Source organism: Perissodus microlepis, chromosome 23, assembly GCF_051167445.1.
Source record: "Perissodus microlepis isolate ML-2025 ecotype Zambia chromosome 23, ASM5116744v1, whole genome shotgun sequence".
NCBI lineage: Eukaryota > Metazoa > Chordata > Actinopteri > Cichliformes > Cichlidae > Perissodus > Perissodus microlepis.
In genome coordinates, this window is record NC_140482.1 from 23817751 (window position 1) to 23842290 (window position 24540).

Sequence of the window (24540 nt, forward strand, 5' to 3'; positions counted from 1 at the left end):
CACACAAAATATGAGCACGTACATTCAGACACATGTTAACACATAGTGTCACACACACGCACACACACACACGCTCTGTGTGGTTAATTAGTGCAATTAGCCTCTCCACTGTCCAGAGCTGTGTGTTTTCAAGACTCGTTAGCTCGTGATGAAGGAGAGTCACTGTTTACTGCGACACACACACACACCGCACACGCAGCCAAACAAACAACTACACATATGCTAAACAATAACCAAAACAAGTCAATAAACTCACACGCTAAAAACTCTCCAACCAAAACACAAACCAACAGGAAGAATAAAATGCAAAATCAAATGTGCAGTAAACAAACCACAGAACAGAAGCTCAACAAATAACCAAACGCATATAAACATACTGTGAACAAACTACCAAACACTCCATAAACAAACACCCGAACACACCGTCAATAACCCAGCAAACAAAACCTCAATAACCACTCAAACATACAGTAAACAAATTCCAAATACATAAATAAACCACCAAACAAATTGAAGAACCAAAAGAATGCTAAAGAAAAAACAAACAAAAAACAAATAGGTAAAAGATACAATTCAATTCTTATTTATATAACGCAAAAATCACACCAGCAGTTGCTTCAAGGTGTTTCATACTGTAAAGTAAGGAGCCTACAACAATACAGAAGAAAACCCCAACAATCAGATGACCTTATTAGCAAAAACATGGTGACAGTGGGAAGAATATCTCCCTTTTGACAGAAAAAAATCAACAGCAGTACCAAAATAAACATAGATTCTAAAAGTTCAAGCTTCTACAGAACAACCAACTATATTCAGAACCAAAACAAACACAGTAAACACATCCAGATCTGTGTGCCTGAGGTGGCCACATTCTGTCTTTGATATCAGGCACCTAATTTGGCACCACTGACAAGAGTGGGCTTTCTACCCCAACACCTCACTGGGTTGTCAAACCTGTTTTGGTTCTCAGGGGGTGCTAAGACAGAACTGAAGCTCTGTTGGTGAAAAAACAGGTACAGGTTATCTAAAAAAGCAGTGATGCTGGTATTTCAAGGCAGGACATTGATATATATAATGTGCTTGAATGTAAATGACATGTCATTTCAGGACATGTTAAGGACACCATTGGGTCAAAATACTGGTGAAGACCTGCTTTAAATATGATGGCAATAATACAAAATCTACCATGCTTCTTCTTGAAGTCAGTCAGAAAAGAACAGTTTGAGTCTCTTTGAGCACCTAGGGTTGAGCCCTCTTCTTCTCTGACTTACATCGGCTCTCTGCAGCCCCTTAGCAACTCCGGTGGCGGGGGAAGGCATGCGTTTCCTGGGTCCAGTGGCCTCACATTTCCTCCCTGTCCTCTGGAGGACAGAAGGCCAGAGCCCTGCTGAGCACACACACCAACAAACATAGGCAGACACACACACCCAGCGACACCTCCAGGCTTTGTCCGGGGGCTGTCGGCCGTAGTCTGGAGCCCAGCCTCCCTACTCTCTCTCTGGGCTGGGGCAGGAAGGGAAAGCCCCCGGGACATTCCGTGATGCTAGCCGCCGCCACCACACCCCTGCACACACACTCACACTGGTATCCAGGAAGAGAGTTAATGAGATTCTGCAGGTTCCCACACTGACTGAAAACTTCTTTTTTAAACTTTTAACACTTACTGTTCCCACAGTTTGTCTCCCATCAAGCCTCCCAGCATCCCCACTTTACTCCACACACTGCGCCAAATTTCATAATCACACAGATTCTTCTATCGGGAGACAATGGGTTGAGTCAGAGTTTAACAGGTGACTTAACTGTAGAAAGTGCCGTAATCACAGTTAAGATCCAAGAACTGTTGTATGTCCAAGGGTAAAGAATGGAAAAGCAAAAAAAAATGCCAGCTTTATTTGCATGATTGTGTGCAGAAATGGTGATTTGTAAGAGATCAACAAGAGGTCTGCAATAATTTTACATTGACTCAAGTAGAAGGGGCACTGAAATTGTGATTCTATTTTCTAATCTGTGATGTTTTGAAGTGAAAGACCTAAAGCAGCAAGAGTTCCTGCTCAAAAAGCAGGTACATAGAGGCCAAAGTGACAGATGAGTTGGGTTAACTCAGCGTAAAGTATTCTTTTATATACTCTGTCATTTTAACTTGGTTGGTTGTTTGAGGGTTGAACCTTGAACTTGTTAGAGTGCCTTTGAACGTGTAAGCATTGGATGACTGTCCATGTATAAAGAGATTTGTTTGAGGCCCATAGCTTGTAGCTGACAGCTGATCACTCGTAGACACTCTGGTTGCATATTTTGTGCCCCATCATCTATCAATCAGCAACATCCTTCAGTCATGCTGGCATTCACATCAGTCCTTTACCTTGCTGACTAAAGACTTCTCAGTTACAAGTTGGTAGTCGATGAGCGTGCAAACCCAAACCAAACCACAGAAAGTCGAGGCTTCACTATGTTACTATGGTTATGGTTCAGTTCACTGTTGATATTGAAAACTACCTAAACAAACAATAATCTAAAGGAATCCAATCGAATCTAAAGAACAGTCAAACCAAATTTAGATTAACGATTATTTGGGTGCCAGTAAAAAAATGAGTGAGGCAGTAGGAAGAGTTTTTAACCTCTACTCTTTCTCCATTTCCTGCAACCTCCCATCTCACCCCTGAAGGATGTGTTGTTACTGGATGAGAATAGAGTAGAGGGGCAAGGGAGGAGGGGGGACAGCTCAATATCTCTCCCCTAGGGCAGTTCTGCCCCCCCGCACTCCCTCCTCTCTGTCCTCTCTCTGGACTAATCCCAGCAGGCTGAATGAGCTGCTGTTTACACGGAGGGATTAGAGCAGAGATTAGAGCGATCAGAGTTGTGGATTAGACAGATCAGCAGTTAATGATACTCGATCGGTGAACAATGCGTCCACGTCCTTTGGCCTTTCACCATGTCTGTCCCTCTGCCTCTCGCTGTGTCTTATTTTACACTCAGAGGAAGAGTTTAAGGGCATTTAAGGGCAAAAAACGCTTGTTTAGTTGTTGTATTAAAGCTAAATTTACGTCCAAATCAAAAGCAAAAAAGTCTGTTTACAGCTTCATGTTTCGGGCCGCAATATGACACTTCATGCTACAGCCATTAGATAGCTGTCAGTTCTTAAAGGTGTCTGTTTCTGTTTTTTCCATCAGGGAGGAGCGTGAGCGCTGGATCCGGGCAAAGTATGAGCAGCGTCTCTTTCTGGCGTCGCTGCCCTGCACTGATCTCCCGCTGGGCCAGCAGCTGCTGAGGGCAACCGCCGAGGAGGATCTACGTGCAGTCGTGCTCCTGCTTGCTCACGGGTCCCGACAGCAGGTTAACGAGACCTGCGGAGAAGGAGATGGACGCAACGCGCTGCACCTGGCCAGCCACAAGGGCAACGTGGTCATCACACAGCTCCTTATCTGGGTAAGAAAAAACAGTGCTGGTATTCCAGTAATTCTGGGCTTTAAAGACAGGAGATGATTGATGACTATCCCTCTCTGATTCTTTCTGCAGTACGGCGTGGACTTGATGGCAAGGGACGCCCACGGCAACAGTGCAATGGCATATGCTCGCCAGGCCAGCTGTCAGGAGTGTGTGGACACGCTGGCTCAGTATGGCTGCCCAGATGAACGCAACCCCCTAATGGCCACACCCAACCTTTCACGCCGCAACACCAATCGCAACAACAGCTGCAGCAGCGCCGGCAGTGCCGCGCTCATATGACCAGACAGTTTCCTGTGATGACTCTGAGAAAAATAAACAAACTTCGATTTGGGAGTATCCTGAGCGTTTTATTTTGGGAACCACTACTTTAGCTTTGCCCACTTCACCTGACAACCACCAGTAAACTGGTCACAGGTCAGTGGTGACCCTGCGGCCAGGCGTCTGTTTGGGAGAAGAAGTCTAAAGCATGCTGGGAAACATAGCCCGCGATCATCAAAGCATTTTGGGAAATGGTCACACGACTTGTGCAGGTCAATGAGTTATATTGTACCTCGTCACACCGCCTCAGATTTCACACTACAAAGGCCAGTTCCCGCTCAGACTCAACAACAAACTGAACTCAAAGCATATCATCTTCTGTCCACAACCTGAAACTGTGAGATCAAATCAACGAGAAGGAAACTCAAGTCTTCGTATCTTCTTTGAGGCAGCCACCCATCAACATCATCTTCACTGCAAATCTCTCGAGGATTCTTTACGACCTCTTCACCTTCTTTCAGCTGTCATTTTTTTTAAATTTTCTGCAAACCAACCGGCTTTACACATTTTTGTTCTTTTTTTTTAATGTGAAAAAAATCTTGATGTTAAAAAAAAATATCAGCTTAGAGGTAAAACAAGTGTGATAGATCGCATGTCCTAGACACTTTTTCTACTTTAATTTAAGGCATTTTTCTCGACTGTGTATATTGTATCTCGATGTGCATTGCTGGACCAATGGTAAAAAATGCTAACAGGGGAAGGGTTTTTGTTTTTCCTTTTTTATTTTTAAGCTATCGGGTGTATAAAGTCATTAAGTGTACAGAAGCTCTTGCCAGGCTCAGGGACTGGGGACTGTCGATCGTCAGCGCTCATTGTCTTTTTTCCCAGCGAGTTCTTTAGATGAAACAACCTGTTTTCACTTCACTTAGTTCCGACTACATTCAGATTTTTGTCAACACTCAAGTTGCTCAAAATTGCTGGCTTCACTTAATTGGTTGGATGCCTAAGGCATCGAACCAAGAGATCGATTGGTGGCCCTCTGGCAGCCACTGGTCACTGGTTGGCAACTGGTCGCTAGAGGTTGCTGGCAGTCACTAGGTGGTTGCAAAGAGGTGTACAGTACTGTACTGAAAACCTTCTTGCAATTGCTTGGAAGACTCTCCTTGTCTGCAAACACTGACCAACTACTTGCCAAGCGATAGTAAAACTGCAAAGGGTGCGACAAAAAGCTGGAAATGGGGACCATTCGGCTTCAACGTAAAAGTTGCACTTTTTGAAACATGTTCGTTGCATTATCCATTAATCACCATAAGAGCAAAGTGGTCGATCGAGCGGTTGAACATTTTTCTGTATGTTGCCGATAGTTTGTGGCATAAGTTGGTTTATAAATTTGGTTTGCCATCCAGATCCTGGCTCAGCTGGGAATTAACCTGCTGATGAGCATCTATATGTAGGATTTCAAACCTTTTCTTATGCTGAAGGTTTTATCGAACTGAGTGAACTGTAAGCATCTTAAACCCAAACCTGGTTTACATCCTGATGAAAAAGCATTTAATCTGAACTCTGTCCCTGAAGTTAATTTTATTAATGTAAAAAAATGGAAAAGATACAGAAGCAGCTGTCGGAGCAAAAAAGGGAAATTATTGTCTTCAGGTGTTTTTGTTTTGTTTTTTAATGTTTGCTATCTGTCCAGACACAATGATGGGGAGACGGTTGGTGGTCCCTGCCATCACCGCCACTTTTTTATCTATCCCGTCCAATCAGGCAGTCTCCCTGATCTGCTCAGCGAATCACTAAGAAGGGCTTCTTTTTCTTCTTCTCTGGTCTGAAAACGTCTTTGTTGTAAATAATCCTCCTCTCTTTCTCTGTCGCTTTCTCTCTTTCATTCGAAGCATCATGTAAATTACAGAACACAGTAAGTACTTAGAGTATGTGAGGTTGCAGAGTGGAAGTGGTTTATTCTAATGTGTTGTAGTATGGTTTTGGCTCTGTGCTGAACCATGAAGAAACCAGGAAGAAAAACTTTTGCAGGTGTCTAAACCTGTGGTTCCCAACATGAGAATCTTTACAGACTAAAGGGTCAACGGACGGTTTACAGCAAAGGAAATCAGAAAATACAGATCCAAGTTGCTTTTTAATGAGAGAGAACAAACCCAAAGGGAAGCTTATAAAAAGTCTACATCTTCTCAAATTTAGGTCTACCCTGACTTTAACAAATGTGGTAAAAATTAAGTTAAGACACAGTATAAAAGTGTTGAGTTTACTTTTGGGGGCATTTGGGGCCACAATAGCACTAGATGTGGTTGAGTTTGAGTCAGGCTCAAATCTGATTATTTAATGAGCTTAGAAAAAGTCTACATCTGGTGAAGTTTCGTTACATAATACTCACTAAACTTGAGTACATTTGACTCAAGACCAAGTGTAAATGTGGTGGTCAGCACTACCACCAAGGTTTGAGTCATAATGCAGTCAAAATGTGGATAACTTAAACTCAAGATCAAGTTTAAAGGCTTGATCATTGACCTTTGAGCTTAGACTCTGACCAAATATGATTAAATTGGGCAACATGTGAGTCTGGACAGAAGACTGTAGTTTATAAGTATTCTAGCCATAACCAAATTGGGTTCACAGTATTAACCAAATCTTTACATTTGTCTAATGGGCTCAAAACGTTTACCAAGACTGGGAAAGATGAAATCTGGTAAACTCTAGCTCAAGTCTAAAGCAAGTTTAATTTTGTTCCAGAAAAAGACCGAACAGGGTAAAGCTGAAGCCAAGTATAAATTTAGTCAGATTTTAGTCTACAATTTAGAGATTAAGTTTAAACTTACAAAGTCTACTCATGCTAAATTTAGGGCTATATTGTTCATCACATGGTGTTATATTTCAAGACTGAGTCTAAATGTAGAGAATCTTTGGATCAAAACTGAGGCCAAGTTTCAATGTAGACCAGATCCAACAATATGAGAAAGTCATGGCCAAGCCCTAAAGAGTCTTACTATCATACATGGAAAAAGTGAACTGTCATAGAGCTAAAAAGAAAATATCATTACCTACACTTATGAAAGAACATTAAAAAAGTTAATCTTCAGTATAGAATTCCACATTTCCCAACCTTTTACCACTTGACTTTCTCATTGATAATGAGAATATTTTAAAGACTCTGATACAAACACATGGACAAAGTCAAGCTGGACAGTGGACAGCATACATTAAGACTACCCTGAATGTTTACGGATGTGTTTACATTTGTCCAATTGGTCTGCATGGCCAATAACTGTTAGACAAGATGAAGTTTACTTCATACTAGCCCTTACATTTTAAAATCACCATGAGCTAGAAATGTTGGGAACCACTGGCACAAAGGTCCATTTGGATTTAATGATAGGGTTGCAGGTTAATTTCAGGTGTTTTAAAAACACCTTTTTTAATCCTGGTGATATAGATTTTTCCGTTGGTTGTTGAAATGTGTAGAATGAAGGCCTTCAGGTGAAGATAGTTGGGGAACTAGTTTCCCAAACTCAACATTTATTTGATGATTCAGACAGTATGCTGCTCCTCGGCTCGGATCTTCAACTTTCTCCTGTTTCGCCCTCTAATGTAAATGTTGCTGCAGCGGTTGAGTAGCAGCTCTCAACCCGACTGTGTATCCAAGCAATATTCATAAAAACCTTCACGCTCACATCCTAACTTTGTATACTAACATCGCTTTAATATTCACATGAAAACACAAAAACACACTGTAGAAATGGAAGAAGGATCAAAAAGCAAGAAACAAATGTTTTTCTATCAATTTGAACACATTTATCCTCCTTTTGCCTTTTTTGTTTTTGCACGCCTGCCTTGATGTTCCTAATTTTTGTTGTTGCTATACGTGTCATGCTCCATTTTCCTTACCAGTCATCTTCAAGACGCCGTTCTATTTCCTGTAAATGACAAACCAAGACTATTATTTTTATTGGATGATTTTAGTTTGTTTTCATATCTGACCCATCCCACAGCTGTCCAGAAACAGGACAGGGAAAAAAGACGTCCATTTATTTATGACAGAAATGCACTAATTTACTGCTTTATTTCATCTATCTTAAACACAACTCTTCTACCATCTTCCTTTATGTTCTGTCAGTAACTGACATTGGCTTTTTCTAAGCGGTGGCGGCTTCAGGTTGTTTCCTTTAGAATAAAATTGTATTTATTTTATTTTAAAATCGTGTGAGCAGAAAAATTTGAAGTGTAATTAATAATAATGCTAACTGTAGATAGTAGTAAACAAACTAACGAGAGCATTGCGCTAGAGTTTCCGTTTACAAGCGCTTGTTAATGCAACTAGAGATCAGTTAGCTGGTGATAGCTAATAGAGAGGAGGTGAACATTAGTTGTCACTTTGCTGCAGATTTATGCTCATTCAGGTTTGAGACTCAAAGCTAAAATCGAAAAATTGCTGAGTCATCTGTCACCTAAGCTAACACCTAGCAGTGAGCAAGCCAGCATTGTTTTAGGTTAACAGTGCATTTCCCCTTCTAAATATTAATCAAATAAATAGTGAAATAGGACTAGAGAATCGAAACATCGAGGCTCATAAGCTGTAGATATGTTAACTGAACTAAGCTAAGTGAGGGGAAGAGGGGCATAAGCTAAACTTCCCACCATAAAAATGCAAACTGTGACAAACATTGTTTTAAAAAAGATTTTCCCAGCTTCCAAGTAAACAATCTAAGTCAGTCATCTGCTTTCCATTAGAAGTTTAGCAGAACATGAAAGCAATATGTGGATAATAGAAACATGGTGTGAAGAGCAGCTAGCTAAACTCTGCTAGCAGAGCATATGGGGTGCTGTATCTCCTTGAATATGAAGACTTGACTCTTCACAGATGTTTCTGTTGTTCCGTTCACATTTTCTTAGTCTCATAATTGAGGAGAAAACATGGAAAATATCTGTTTTTGTGTATATTTTGAAGCTAAAACATGCTGTGAAGCTCCAGCTAGCGGTCAGTTAGCTCAGTGGCCAGTAGCATGGCGCAATATGTTTCCTAGCCTAGGATCTTTCGGCTGAAGCCGCCTGCGTGTAGATAAATTATGTCATGGTAACTGCATTAATATGTCTGCACTGCTCTCACCACCGCCAACACTTGTACATAGACATCAACAGAACGAAGAAATAATATGGTCAATGTCTAGTTGTGTTACCTCATGTAGCCTCCTTAACCCCACCCAACTGGGCTGTCCACTACATTATTTATAAATGCACCCCTCGAGGAAGACTCGGCCCCCTTAAACCTACATTTTTGTATAATTTTCTCCATCCACTTTTTTATTATTGTTGTTCTGATTTATCATCCAGACACATTATTGTTCTTATTGTCACTGTTAATCTAATAATTATTATTATTGTTGTTAATGTTGTTGTTATTATTGTTATTGAATTTTTGTTTGATGTACAGTACCGTTGTATGAAAATTCTACCTAATACAGAGTCTTCTACTGTAATGTGTCTCTTTTCAATAAAGACAAGAATAATGCTTCTTATTATAACTTGAAGTGTGTGTGTGGTCAGTGTTTTTGAAGTGGATGTCTTCAATATTTAGGCATGTATTTCATATTTTTTTTTCATTTCCTGGTCACACCTGTGGGAATTTTACTTTGGTTTATGTTAGTTTTCTCTATTTGTGGTGTAGGAGGTGGAGAACGAGTATTACCATAATGTAAAAGTATACATAAAACCACATAAACCACTCTGATGTGGTACTTGACAAAGTTCATTAGTTCTGGTTAGCCCACAAATCATTAAAATGATGAAACAAGTCAAAGTTTAAGAATGGTTGAGATTTTGCCCCGCAACCATCTCTGAGGTTTGCAGAGAATGGGCCAAAAGAGAGAGGGTTAGGGTTAGTCTAGTAAGCGGCAGTTCTTTAGGAGAAACTATCTTTTCCCAGGTCAGAGGAGAATGGCCAGACTTCTTTGAAGGCAACAGCAACTAAAATCACCACTCATTGCAACCACAGTATGTAGAAAAGCATCACTGACCACACAACATGTAGAAGCAGCAGAAGACCAAAGCGGCTCACAATTCACACATGCTCACCAAAACTTGACAATAGAAGATAAAAATAAATGTTACCTGGTCTGATGAGCCTCAGTTTCTGCTGTGACATTTAGATGGAAGGGTCAGAATGTGGTGTTAGATTTACACCAAAATGAGGTTTTACTTCTCACCACTAAAGCAGAAATTTTTCAGTTGTTGGATATGTACCTACTAGATTTTTTGCATCTTTCGTCCATTGTTATGGTATCTTCATCAGCAGGTGACACTCAAGCAAAGTCTCTTTTTGTTTATTTTTTACTCAAAATTATTATTATTATTCTGTAAGAAACCTGACAATTTTTGAATGATTCAAATTTAAAATTAGTGATTTTGTTAACTGGAGTTTGAGAGACTCAATCATGTTAAAAGTTTTAGCTTCGAAAAGCTAAAGTTAACATTTTCCAGAGTGTTAAAGATTCAGAAATCAATATATTTGTTGTTTTGTCATTATTAGAAACTCACTTGTTTGTTTTCGGTTATTGTGGGATGGAAATCTAAAATGAGAGAAGGGATGGGGTTGTTTTTTAAGTCCTAAAAAGAGTTTTTATTACATCAAACTCAAACAAGTTATTGCTTGATGAAAATTTAAAATGAGGGATTTTTTTCAGTGGGAGTTTTGAATGAGAGAATCTGTCAGCTTTTCCAAGGGCTTCTGGGAATCGTTTAATTTTATTGTCGTGGCTGTGGACGACAGGAGGCCCAGTGATCTCCCTGTGGTGACCACCACAGAAGAAGAAGAAGGAGAAGATGCGTTTTGGCCTCCTTGACGTCAGAATTAATCAGCAGGAGCTGAGCTGCAGCCGGGCGAGTTGGTATTAATTCAGGGAGGCGGGGGTAGCTGGGCTGAGGCTGATCCCCCCGGGTCTCATTTATCAGTCGTCTGCGACGGCTCGAGTTGATTACAATTTGCAAAAAAAGAAAAAAAGTCATTAGAGTCGCAGGCAGCGCTGACTGTTCACACTGTGCAGGGTCCAGTCCGGATTTAGGTTTCTGTCGCCTTACTCTGAGCTCACATCTGGTTTTTATTGACACTTAGAGTCACATTAAATCAGAATTCCTCATCCACAGCTCTGACGTCACGACAATCATCACAATTACGCAACGGGTGAAGACAGAGCCTTTACCTCCTCGCTTATAAGCAGGGTCCATGTAGAAACTGTAGAATTTAAGCGGGAAGCAAACGTTAGAGCAGAAAGAAACTAGATTTAAAGATGCAGTCATTCATTTAGATTTTGCCAAATTGCTAATTGTGGGTGAGATGATGGATTTGACTCAGGCTGCTGCACATGAGAACATTTTTTCTGGTATAGAGTGTGACGGTGTCAGTATTTTGAGGAGTAAAAGTGTCGGAAATGTACCTTTAAATTTCCCGCATTTCTGTATAAAAACAGACTAAGTAAACGTTAAATTACTGTAATTTTACAAGTGAAAACAACCCGAAGAACACTTGTTATTTTCTTCATTAAGAGTCTGAAATGTGCAATAAATTTTCATTTTATCAATAAAATATAACTGAAAAGGCTTCAACATCAAAAAACATCACAGACAACTGTATCCACATGTTTCCTTTTCTTCAAGCCCTTAAAATATTCCGCTTTTCAGATCATTTTTATAGATATGGAGATTATTTTAATGTGATAATAGGCCTAAACAGCGCATGCGTCAGTGCGCACAGGCGCATCTACATCCAAACTGACTCCTGGGTTTCACTCTGAGGATTTAATTTTGTTTCAGGTAAACTTCAGAGCCAATCAGGACGCAGTTTCTGATACCAGGCGAAAACGTGAGGGCGCATGCCGCCCCCCACCCCAACCACCATCGCCACCACGCAAGCACTGCAGCTGGTGGGATGACGTCACGTTCAGGTGAACTTCTCCTCTTCCTTTTTTTTGTTTAGCCGCTGATGTTTTAGGATAATAAAAATTTGTTTCTCGGAATAAAATGAACCTGATAGAAACCCACGTGACCACCTCTGCTCTCGGTGGAGACGCCATGGCGCGCTCCCGTTTGCCTGAAACTTTGTTAATATGCTACGAGAATGCGCAATTCAGTCCGCGCAACAGGCTGAAAACATAAACACACATCAAAGTTTAACGACATTGTAATACTGTTTTCATTTTTTTAACAATTAAAATTTAAAGTGCACTCAAACTGCAATTTAAAGCAAAATATAAATAAATATAATAAAACGTTTTAGAATTTAATCTTTATCCTAGTTTTTCTGACTCATTTCAGCTTTGTTGCGTTTCCTTCATGTCTGAAATCAGCTTTAAGGCCTTCAGAATAAAAAATAATAATAATCTATACATTTATTTTGTAAAAAATACAAACTTCCGGCCTAGCTGTCATTGATGATGTTGGTAAAAAAACGCCCGTGTTTTTTATTTATTTAGTTTAACTAAAGTGGCAGGAAGATGAAGATGATTCCCGGGCATGAATGGAGACACTGCAGCTGTTCAACATCTGATCATCTTTTAATTCACACTTTAATTCATCTTTTTTTTTTTGTTTCTCGTCACAAGTTTTGTGTAAATAAATTAGCAGCTTCATTCAGTCCAAACAAACAGAAACACACGACTCCTCTGCTTGGTCCCGGAAGTATGTACATGTGGGGGTAGGAGGGGAGGGGGTGTGGGTTGATCAACATGTTGCGGAAACAACCCGTCAGTCTGAGTCTTCCTCCTCCTGCCGCAATTTTCTCTCTCTGTCTCTTTTTTTGTTTTTGGTGCCGCTCAGTCACGCGCTCAGGCTTCAGGTGTTCTTTTATTTATTTATTTTTAACTTCCTGCAGAGAAGAAGAAGTCCGGAGTCAGCCTCTGCAGTCAGTCGGGTTCCTAGTTTGTGGAGATGTCCACAGTGTTTTATGATCAAACCAACTCCGTTCAGAAAAAGCGGAATTTTCTTGCATCGGTGCCGCAGTTTGGAAAAAAAGAAGAAGAAGAAAAAAAAAAAAGAATCGCACCTCTTTAAACAGTGATGAATAATAATTATTTTCAGATTTTACTTTTTATTTATTTCTGATTTCTCACTTCAGTGATGTAAAATTATTTTATAAAAATCAAATGAAATGTAATAAAAAAGATAATTATTATCGCAAAGATATCCCGAAAGTAATAGCGCTGCAGTGAGAAGATTTTTAAAGATTTTACTTCATGAAAAATAATCACATGATTATTTTGAATTATCCTCCTTTATGTTTGAATTTGTCACATTTTCAGATCAGTTTTATTCACTTCATTTGATATTTTTTCCTTTTCTCTAAGCTTCGATGAAAGAAATCTGTTAAAATAAAAACTATAAAAATAATAAACCCGTCACATTAAACTCATTCACGTTTCTTTCTTTTCTTTCTTTCCTTTTTTTTAATGAGTTCTGCGATTTTTGAAAATCTTGAATCCGGTATTTTCGCAATAAAACAACCCCTCCCCCCTTAAACGCGGCTCGCGGCCTCTCAGTCCGGCCTCGGTCCTCCCGCTTCTTCTTCTACGGTCTGGCCTGCTCCATCTGCTGGTGCTGACTCCTTATTGCGAAGCGGCTCACGTGCACGGGGATGGGCACCACTATTTTGGGGTTCCGGGACGGCTCTCCGGACTTGTTGTTCACGTTTCCAGCCTTCACGCGTTTCCACTTCGCGCGCCGGTTCTGGAACCAGATCTTCACCTGCACTTCGCTCAGCTTGAGCGCATGCGCGATCTGGGAGCGCTCGGTGAGGGACAGGTACTTCTTGCAGTGGAACTCCTTCTCCAGCTCCAGCAGCTGCTCGCTGGTGAACGCCGTCCTCCTCCGCCGGTTCTTCCCGCCGCCTCCGCCCCCCGCGCCTCCTCCGCCCGTCCCGGAGCCTCCGCCGGGGGGCCCGTGCAGGTGCGGGCCTTCATCCAGACCTCCTCCGTCTCCGTCCTCTTTGTGGCACATGGAGGTGAGGTTGTCGTCCGAGCTATAGTCCAGGTCGCTGTCCATGGAGAAGCTCTCGTCCTTCCGGCCGCACTCCTCCTCCTTGGAGTCTTCTTTGCTGTGTGCTCTGACTGTGAGGAAGAGGAGGGACACACAGCACCACCAGTGAGACCAGGACAAAAAACCCAACAAACTTTATCAGTTTAAGGCAGAAACAAAAGTGACAAAAAGTCACCAAGAATATTTAAACGCGCTTCTTCCGTTTTCCCCTCTAATTTCACAGTTTTGATGCTTCTTTACAAAAGATTTCTGATTATTTTATTCTGAATAATAAATTAAGCGACCCAATAAAATAATTTTCTCTCACAATCTGCACTTTTTATTAATCGCAAAGTTTAATTTACAGCTATTAAATGTAAGAAATGAGCGAAAATGCGCATTTAAGATTTCTTTAAATGCTCCGCGTGTTTGGAGGGAAATCGATTAACATGTAAAAGCCAAAAACTTTATATTTTTCTAAATATGTTAAGAAGAAAAGTTCTGTGAGAGATATGTTAGGAGGAGATGCTGTTAGAATAATTAAATATGAGGTTAGATTTACATTTTTAATGCGAAACTGTGACGTGTGAAAGCTGAAGGGGTGAGGAGGGCGGTGGCTGCGTTGGGGGTGGAGGTATGTGCGTGGTGGGGTTAGGGGTGCAGTTGTCGTGTCTCGTGTCAATATCCATCATGAGGTTAGTGTGGCTCCAAAGAACGCGCTCTGTGAGGATTTTTATTTTCACGCGTAATTACGCGCGGAGTGTCTCCGCGCGGCCTTTCCCCCCGCACCTCCCCCTCAGCGTGACACTCTAAGGTGTCAGAGATCATCACAAATAAGGGACCCGAGAGGGAACAAATGTGTTTGTTTTATATGAGGAAGCATTAAAAGCGGTGGCGCAGGATTTTTTTCCTCCCCTGTCAGTAAACATTCAAATCAGGATGATTTATCGGCAAAGACAAAAATCAATCAGAATAATTTCAATAATTATTCAAGATTAAATCGACCCACATGGATCCCACTTTTATAAGAATTGTGAAGTCTGGTTTTTAAAATTAATTAATTATTGTTATTATTGTTATTTCTTTTAAAGCTTTAAATGTTGATTTACAGAAATTAAAAATGAGCGCTGGGCCTGCGAATATTTCCCGAATAATTTATTTTGAAAACGCAAATAAAAAAGGTTAAACTCACTGAAGAAAATCAAATTTAAATGTCCCAGTTTCTTTTTGAAAATCGTCGTTTTTTTTTTAGTTAATTTCTTGCTTCAATAAAACGGATCAAACCTGGACGGTTTTTGTTTAAACACGTGAAACTCTGTAAACTTCATTTATTTCTCAACATAACATCTCATCAAACGAACTAAAGTCTTTAGGATTTTTTTCCTTCACTGAAATCAGATAAAATGATGAATTCTTCAGCGGGAAACGGGATGAGGAACCCGCCTACCTGTGGATGCGTGTACCGGCGTGTCCGTGTCGTGGAAACCCGGCAGCGCCGCAGACTCCTTCCCCTGCAGGAAGCTCTTTCCGTCCTCCGCGTCCAGCCGCAGCTCCTGAGCTTTGTCGAAGACCGCATGCAGTGCCTGAGAGCCGAACTTCCTGGCTGCCTCCTGGTGCTGCTGGGACGGGGAGAAGCCGCCGGGGAGCGAGGCCATGAGGGTGGAGGTGAGCGCCATGCCCTGCGTCAGGCCCTGCGTCAGGCTGGAGCAGAAGCCGCTCTGCAGGCTCGGGATCTGGGGGTGCGGGTGATGTCCGGTGGGGAGCGCCTGTTGGAGGCCCGGGGGTGGCGGTGGGGGCGGCTGGAGCACCACCGACCGGTATGGCATGAACATCGGGTACCCGGTGTAGACGAAGTGTCCCGGGCTGGGCTGAGGAGGCCCCCCGATCAGAGAGTCGATGCTGAAGGCGGTGGTGCTTCCGAGTGGCCGCTGCATCACCATGAAGGACGGACTGAACGCTGCGCTCATATGAACGACCGCTGGAGCTCGGAGGAGACCGGAGAGGAGTCGCTGCGGGCGGAGGAGCCGCGGGGGTCACCGCCGTTGTGAGGAAAGCCCACAGAGGCTCAGAGGACCGATAATCCCAGCAGAGAAGAGCATCCCATCAGTGGGGCGGAGGAGAGAGAGTGCTTAAGAGGAGCCGAGAGGAGAGAGCAACACTTCTTCCTCCTGATTTTAGTTTCCACACAAAAAAACAAAAAAGAAAACGAGAGAATCCACTGTGCGTGTTTCCGCTCGCACTGACGCACAGTCCCGCGCCGCTCCACTTCAACTTGACCGGACCCGGTGTCACAGCAGCGGGCTCTTCTCCCTTACTCATCCGCTGACACGGTGTGGGTTTGTGTGTGTCCTCGGTGTATGTGCCTGTAAGCGTGTGTGTTTTTTCACCCACTCGGCGCGCGTCCAGCAGTGTTTTGGATTTAAATTGCGCTCCCCTCAGTTTAATTGCGCTGCCTTCTCCGAGAGGGCTCCGCCCACTCCCCGCGCTCTACGCGCTGATTGGCTGGCTGAGATGACGCGACAGGGCGGCTTTGGTATCCTGGATGAATGGCAATTACACAGAGTGGAAAACACATCATTGTAAATAATAAGCTACAGATACAGATCATTTAAAAATCCGCATAAATCACCAGGTAATAGTGATCCGGCCAATAATCGGAGCTCCTGAGCTGCAGGATTTATGTGCACGGTGATGTTTAGAGCCTTTTTGTAGACACAGAGGAAAGATGCTTTAGTTCAATTCATTTTTTTCTTGGACATTCATCAGAGTGTTGTAGCTGCTTCATGTTCCTCCTTGAAGGCTGGACTGCAGGCTTAAAGTCAAAGCTTCTTTGTCCTTCTCTGGCTGAGAGTTAAAAGCCTCTTTGGTGCCTGACATTCACCTACATCTGTGATGACATCCATCCTTTCATAACCAAATCATATATGTTTGTTTTTAAACATTAGATGGCAGAGAATTTACTTTTTTTCTGTGGAGGGTCAGATCAGACTGCTGGCATAAAGAAAGGTTTTCTGTAAAAGCGTGCTAAGAATTAATTTTGTAATTTGTAGTTTCACCCGATGGCGGCAGTCTTGTCTTGCTGTTTCAGCAGCTAAATCCAGACACTATGATTCAGAAGTTTGTCTGTTTGTCTTGTTGTCACATCACATTGTAATGCTCCAGCACTTTATCACCCAGGTTTAATACAGAAAAGCACACTGAAAGAATATTTAGGACTAAAATATTTTTTATTCTATCTTTTAAGAGGTCGTAAACTTTCATCATTTGCAGTACATATATTCAAGACTAAATAAGCTTAACGTGATGCATTGTATTCATAAAATCGAGCATACAGTGTAGTGCTAATAACCCCAAAGAGTTTCAGATGCACTCAAAATTGAGGAAAACTGAATAACTATTAGGTCCACATCTTTTTCATTAAATTTTCTGTTCTGCAAATAAAGATATACATAAGCCCCCTAATAAGGATGAACCATTTTTTAAACACCAGCTCATTTAAAAGTTGAACCATAGAATACAAATTGTTTTTAATTGTGCATGTTTCCACTTGGTGATTAGGTGAATATCAAGTTATATGCAGATGATGATGATTTAAATTACAATCCTGCATGTTTGCACACGTTTCAATAAATCAGAGTATCATCTGCATATAAACTGACATTTACCTTAATTCACACAGAAAGCCCCCACGTAGAAGGCTGTACAATTTAAAAAAACAAACAAAAATAGAGTCGTATATGGAGCTCTGTGGAACACCACCACTTAGTAAAATAAAAAATAACAGAATATAAATCTTAAATCCAACTAACTGCGATTTTTGATGCTGTGCTGCTTTAAATGGTCTGAGTGTTGGCAGAAACTAATTTTCTTTCTCCTCCTCTCATCACAAACAGCTTCTTCCCCTGGACCATTCAGACTGTTAACAAACACTATTTCCCCCACACCTCACTACCCGCCCACTCATGTCACCAATCTGAGCCATGGTCTGAGTAACCCTCATCACTCAGGTCACTCACATATGGACTTTGCACTACTACTACTAATTTTGTTTCGTTTATTCAGGCCATAGCTGTGGGAACATGGCTCACGTAGGTGGTGCTGTGAGTGACCCAGTATGAGTAAAGTAGCACTCTCAGCACTCATATGAATAAGACCTGTATAAATGATAACTGCTGTAAGTACATTTGTCCTTATATTATTGTGGTCTTTAAAAAAAAAAAAAAAAGATTAAATACTTTGTAGAAACACAACTCTGAAAAATAACTGACAAAAGCTCAATTAAACTTATTCATTTTTAAAATGAGCAGCTTTTCATGATTCACCAGGTGGGAGCAAACAGGACTGTTTTAGGACTTATATTCATACACATTTTCCATTTATTTGTTTCAGCAAAGTAATAAAAGAAATGCTGTATCTACAAGTTTTAAGTACAAGTACTTAAAATATTAGTTTTGATATTATTATATTACTTGTGTTAGAAACAAATGTCCATACAAACAGACACATTTCTGTATCATTGTGTTTAAGTGTTTGAACAGCTAGACAGCTCCGCCACCATCTGGTCAGACTTTGAATTATGACACTTCTAGTTATAATTTTTATTGAGCAGTTTATTAAAATTGACACTGTTACACATAATTTAGATTTTTATTTTTGAAGCAGAATAACATTAAAGACAAAACGTTTGAAGAATAATTGGGTTGATGGGTAAAATGTTAAAAGAAAAAAAAGAGCACTCTCTTTGAAAGGTCCAAATAGCTTCACTGCTCCTTGGCATTGATTTTCTTAGTGATGAATGTGTTTTTCTAAATGTATTCCCACAGTTAATGTTTTGTTTGTCTCACACTTGGTTCCAAAATCTCTCATAAGTGTTCAGCGTCCTTACTTACTGCACCCCGAAAAAAAAATTTTTCTTTACACATATTTAGCATAAAACAACATGAATTAATTTCAGAGTGAGCAGTTTTCATTTCAGTGAGTCTTTAAACTAAATGAAGACTGACTCAGGTTTGCTCTGCCTCCTGTCTGGCACCTCTGGTTTGAGCAGTCATTAGTTAATAATCAGAAAGCTCAGTTCCTGCTCAGACAACAGAGAGTTTGTTGTCATTTACCTTTATCTGAGAGAATGTATCACTAGTAAATCATCCAAAATGTTAATGATGCAGACACCTAAATAAATGCCATAAACCAGATGTTTCCAAATGTAAGAAAAACATGAATCACCCAAACCATTAGCCATAACTTAGACTGACATCGACATTTTTCCTCCTTTCTGTTTTTGGCTTGTGTTTTATGATCTCTTGGTTTGCCAACTGATTTATAGCTTTGGGTGGGTAATGATGGTTAAGATTAAGCCTTTAGCTACCTTCACCAAGGTCCATTTAAATTCTCCTTAAAATCTTGGTTATAACTGACTAAATTGACATTTCTCTTATGGCTTATGAGTCCACAAGGTGCACAACTCTTCAGGAACCACTGCCTGCGCAAGTCCACTTGATACCTGCTGTTGTCACCTTTGTGAATGGTAGCAGGCAGCAAAAAATGACCTCACGTTCACTGGCTTTGTTTCAGTGGGTCATGCGTCTCTCAGGCTCCCTTATTCACCGGGGTTTCCACTGTATTTTTAATCTGGCAGATTTTTACTCTGGATGCTTTTTCGTGATGCAACCCCAAAGGGATTTGCATCTCCTACTGGCCTCAAACCAGGGATCTTTCACGTGTGAAGGAAATGTATGTAAAGCACTGCATTATGAAGCCAATATTAATCTACCCTTTAAAGTTAGTTTGGACCAGCTGGGGGCTTCCTACTGGTTAACACCAGTCTAACCAAACCTACCCAAGGCCCTTGCTGTTTGTTTAGCTGCTCATTTACAAAAACTGAAGTCTGGTTATACAGACGTTAGTAGCTTATAAGCAAATATGTGAAATTAGACGTTGTGCTAATTTAATCGAAGGATCTTCTAAAGCAGGCCTTCATTTAGTGCTTTCACCTATCATCCTGAAATCTGGTAGTTTGACCATTCACACAGGTGCAGAGTCAGTGTAAAATAAATAAATAAATACAAAATGTATACATTTAATGAGACAAGTTTCTCATTCAGTTTAATCCATTAATGATGCTTCTGTGCTGTCTGCGTGAGAGACTATTAAGCATTTAAATGACAGACATGTTAAAGCCTGCAAATACTGTAATACATGCACACGGGAATTCATATTTCTGTGTGTTAATCCTCTGAATCCTGCCATCAGCTTCTCTTCCATCTGCTTTAAGTTTGTTTTTTTCTGACTTGTCCTCTGGCTCGTGTTGTCGTGGCTCCTGATGAGGTCTGAAGTCGTTGGCGGAGTGATTATCCCGCGATCCATCTCCTCCAAAACACAGCTCTAAATCACAATATTTGCTCGCGCGCCGGCATCAAGCTCCCTTCTAATGAATCCTGTAATGGCTTCCTCATCAATTAATACAAAGCTCGTCGATGCCGCCGGCGAACACACGGGCCATCTTATGAATCCCGGTGACCCCTGACCTCCTGCGGATCTCCCAGTGGACCCTCCTCTCTTCTCCTAGGCTGAGTCAAGGGCACTCCCCCTCCTCCTCCTTCCTCCTTCCCTCCCCTTCCTCCTCCTCCTCCTCAGGGTCACTGGGACACGATCTCATTAAAGGCGGCCTGATCTGCAACTGCAATGCAGACATTAAATAGCAGTATTTTTCAATTAGGGCTGACAAATTCAATCAAAATTCCATAGATTAGGATGAAATGAGGCATGGGTCATTTACAAGGGAATTTAATTGCACGGCCATTAGACAAATAGTACAGCAGTCTCTGTCTCATTATCAATCACACGGGGGCATCAATAGTAAAAGGTTGGAAGGCAGGAAGGGAGAGGGGGGGCCGGGGAGCATAGGTGTAAGTGTCCGTGCACGGGGAGCGTGCACGTTACAGCTCTGCCACCACCGCAGAGCAGCTAATAAATACCCTCTTTTGTACTTATAAATTATCCAGTTTAATTAACAACATGGATTATGATTGGACTATGATTTAATTAAACCTCTCCTGCATGCAAGTCGAGCACCACGACCATCCATTATGGGCCTGAGGAGGAGGTGGTGGTGGTGGAGGGGGTTGAAGGTGGAGGAGGCAGGGGTTTAGGGGGGAATGGGGGGCACTGCAGTAAATGAAGCTTCCTCTAATAGGAGCTGCTTACCTGGTTGGATCATCAGTTGCTGCAACAAGCAGCGATAATAGACCTGCGAATGGCCGGCGGGCATTTACCGAGATAAACCAGTTTGATGTAGAAGAAGAAGAACAGCCGACCTCAGCCCCTCCACCCTTTGCACCCACCATTGCCTCCCCCCAGCATTTAAATAGAAGCTAAATGGCACAATCTGAGAGAGGTTGCTGATATTAGCGCCACATGTTGTAAAGTGGAGGGGATGTGGCGGGAGAAGCAATTACAATGAGGAGCAGAGCAGAGGAGGAAGCAGATGCACAGATGAAGGGTGCAGGGGGATGCCGCCCAAAGCGCTGCCCGACACCATTCAGTCAGAGTGGAGCAGTGTGGCCGTATCAACCTTTTCGTCAGACTCTAAATGCCAGGCCGGATTTCCTCACACGGTGGAGGAGGAAAGAGACGCCATCAGGAGTGAGAACTGCAGAGTGAAGACGAAGTGAAGGCCGTGTGAAGCCCTGAGTCTGCAAAACGCAGCTTTCAGGACCAGAAATTTGGAGTTTAGTAATGTCTGAGATCATCTAGAGTCTGTAGTGCCTTTTTTCTAAAGGATGGCTTTTGTCATGACCAAATCTGACAATTTCTAGCCTGCTGTGGTACGGTGGTTAGGGTGGAAGAGATACTCGAGAGATCGAGTTGGATGCTGATTTCTCCTGTCACCAAGGTTAATTTGTCTAGGTCAGGGGTCCCCAATCCCAGTCCACGAGGGCCGGTGTCCCTGCAGGTTTTAGATATCACCCTGGGTCAGCACACCTGAATCACATGATTAGTTCATTACCAGGCCTCTGGAGAACTTCAAGACATGTCGAGAAGGTAATTTATCCATTTAAATCAGCTGTGATGGATCAAGGACACATCTAAAACCTGCAGGGACACCGGCCCTCGTGGACTGGGATTGGGGACCCCTGGTCTAGGTGATCCCTTACAAAAATAGGTATCAAAGAGAAAAACCCGACCAATTATTCATAGGCTTAATATTTCATCATGACCCTACTATAGGTTGGTTCAGTCGCTCACCTGGAAGTAGAGAACAGTTGATCTTTGGTCCTGCTCACCTCATGAATCACTTCCAGTGTGGATGTAGCTTTACTTCACTTTACTTCACTTCCTCCTGTCAACCCCAATTAGTTGTGGCAGATGGTCGCCGGTCCCTGAGCTTGGGTCTGCCGGAGGTTTCTTCCTGTTAAAAGGGAGTTTTTCCTTCCCACAAGTGCTTACTCATCGGGGGTTGTCTGATTGTTGGGTTTTTTCTGTATTTCTGTAGGATCTTAAACTTACAATATAAAGTGTCTTGAAGCAGATGTTTGATTTAGCACCATGTAAAGAAAGTAAATTTGCACAGAACGTCAAATTGTCCACATGACTGAGCTGTCACTCAAAGATTAGGTTAACATTAATGGGATAATTCAAGCTAATGGATCTTACTGGGTTCAACATTTAAATTTCAGTCATTTTGGACAGACAAAAACAAATTGTTGGTTCTTAGTTTAATTAGTGTATATTCTCTGTCCTCAGAAATCCCACTGAAGAACATTCACAGAGAATTAAGTAGATGGTCAGGTTCATGAGATTAGTAACTGTTTCTGTTTTCAGCCTTTTTAAAAAAAACTTTTACAAAAGGAGAACTCCCAGAATCTCTCAGTGGTCTGCATCACAGCTAACGAGAGTAAAATGCTTAAAGTTTAGGGGTGATCGACACCAACGGACAGAAAAAAAAGCCTAATTTTTATTCTAAAAAGCACCAGAATCTCTCTTATGAGATTCAAACTCGAGTCTGAGCTGCTCTACTCCCAGATCAATTAACATTTAGGACACTGATTGGATTTTTGATTATCAGAGCTGAAAGGGGCTCGATTGATTGGTCGCCGAGGTCGCCCCTGCCCCGACGGCGGCTCATCCAATGAGGAGGAGGCCTGATGGGGATTGAGTTTCTTAAGTATCTTCTGGCAGCGAGCAGGGTCAGTATTGATCGTTACTCTGCAGAAAACCTCCAAACAAGTCGTTTGTTTAATATTCGTATCGAGCTCAGAGAGCAGAGGGAAAATCAGCTCTGTGATGCACAGGAAATCAACAAATAATCACAGGAAATGACCAAAAATGCTGCTGAATGATAATTTAACATCTCCACCATGGTATCTGTTGGTGAATTCTCCAAATTTATTAATTTATTTAGAAGAAGAAGAAGAGATGTGCTGTTCAGAGCTGTCAAACAGGATTTAGAGTTCTTGGAGGGTCAGTCTTTTGTGGTGGTTCATCAGTTCTCATGTGGATCGATTTGAACAGCAGCTCAGAAGAAACACAGACATTGTGTTTCTTGGATGTACAGCTGATTGTTTCTGTTGGTGGATTGGCTCAACACTATTATTCTTAACTCACTCCTCTTTGCATGATGCCCTCTGAATCTTCTCGACCTCGTTTTTAGTCTTCCTCAGTAAATTATCTTTGATGTGTGCATGCTTCCAGCTTGGAATAACCTCTATTTTTTATTTACTGTGTAATCATTCAGGAAAAGAAGTTGAAACCAAATTTATCCTTATGTGGAAATTATGTAACTTTTTTTGTTTTAGATGATTTTTTATAGCTGGTATATGAACAGTTTGTAACAAATTTGGTTGTCTTTGAAAACCTGTGGATTGATTTATATGTGAAGTACTCAGGATGAATTTTACACCAAAATTGGGGTGTCTTTGGCTTCCAGTATCAACTGTGAGCAGCAACAGCTGACATTAGCTTAGAAATAGAGCTCAGTAATCCAAAACCATGATTGAAATTACAGTAAATCCCAACATTATTCAAGCTAGTGTCAGCTGAACTGTCGTACAGAATTCATGTTACAATCACACTTAGACAATATATTTCTATAACTCCTACAGGAGTCGACAACTATACAGTTAAACATCCAGCTAAAATGCTGCCCTCTTGTGGTGAAAGTATTTCTTAATTTTGTAAAGAGTCTTTGAAAAAAGTGGTACAAATGAGAGGCCAAATATCTTTGATTAGAGTGAGTTTGTTGTGTTGTTGGTTTTTGGTATATCATCATCAGAGGCATCTCAGAGGTGGCAGAGCTGACGTCATGATCACATGAAAAGTATCTTTCCATACGGGGACGACGTGGTAATATCTGGCTTTATGGGGATATTCCCAACAGGAGTCTTTGATAATCTTTTTGATAATGATGTTCATGACTAAAAGCTCATAATCACTGTCTGGAAGAGTCCTGTTTCTTCTTGTTAAAAGGGAGTTTTTCCTTCCCACTGTTGCCAAAGTGCTTGCTCATAGGGGGTCATGTGATTATTGGGGTTTCCTCGGTTTTCTTTCTGTTATTGTAGGGTCTTTACCTTACAACATACAGCGCCTCGAGGCAACTGTTGTTGTAATTTGCACTGTATAAATAAAATTGAATTGAACTCTAACCTGAAAACACAGTGAGCCACTTTTATTAATTGTATGATGAAACACTTTGACACAAATGGAAGAAAATCCACCAAATAAACTTAACGTGCTCCAATTGAAGTCTAATTAACCCACAGTGCCCCCTGTAGGATGATAGAGAGCTTGGAGAAATAGACAGACTTCCCTGCCTCTGTCTGAGGGCGGTTC

General features: G+C 41.5%; 2 protein-coding genes across 7 annotated transcripts in view; one reads left to right on the plus strand and one right to left on the minus strand.

Annotated features, from left to right (window-relative positions):
• The window catches only part of agap1 (ArfGAP with GTPase domain, ankyrin repeat and PH domain 1), a 178730-nt gene extending 169491 nt beyond the window's left edge, over positions 1-9239 (plus strand). For all 6 annotated transcript variants that reach the window (XM_084920941.1, XM_084920940.1, XM_084920942.1 and 3 more), the window contains 2 exons: positions 3168-3423; positions 3514-9239. In XM_084920941.1, the coding sequence (XP_084777067.1) occupies positions 3168-3423; positions 3514-3723 (466 nt within the window). In that variant the 3' untranslated portion in view covers positions 3724-9239. The remainder of the gene's footprint in view (positions 1-3167; positions 3424-3513) is intronic.
• Positions 9240-12238: 2999 nt separating this feature from the next.
• On the minus strand, positions 12239-16103 carry gbx2 (gastrulation brain homeobox 2). The gene is made up of 2 exons (XM_084920943.1): positions 15161-16103; positions 12239-13805 (listed from the first exon to the last, which is right to left on the minus strand). Exons 1-2 carry the CDS (start codon positions 15678-15680, stop codon positions 13267-13269), a joined length of 1059 nt encoding a protein of 352 aa, XP_084777069.1. The 5' UTR covers positions 15681-16103; the 3' UTR covers positions 12239-13266.
• Between the last annotated feature and the right edge of the window lie 8437 nt (positions 16104-24540).

Excerpts from the sequence above, each read along its gene's own strand:
- gbx2 (XM_084920943.1), bottom strand. The coding sequence starts at position 15,680 with ATGAGCGCAGCGTTCAGTCCGTCCTTCATGGTGATGCAGCGGCCACTC. Across the intron at positions 13,806-15,160 it reads GCCGGTACACGCATCCACAG|TCAGAGCACACAGCAAAGAA; the intron begins GTAGGCGGGTTC and ends TCTTCCTCACAG.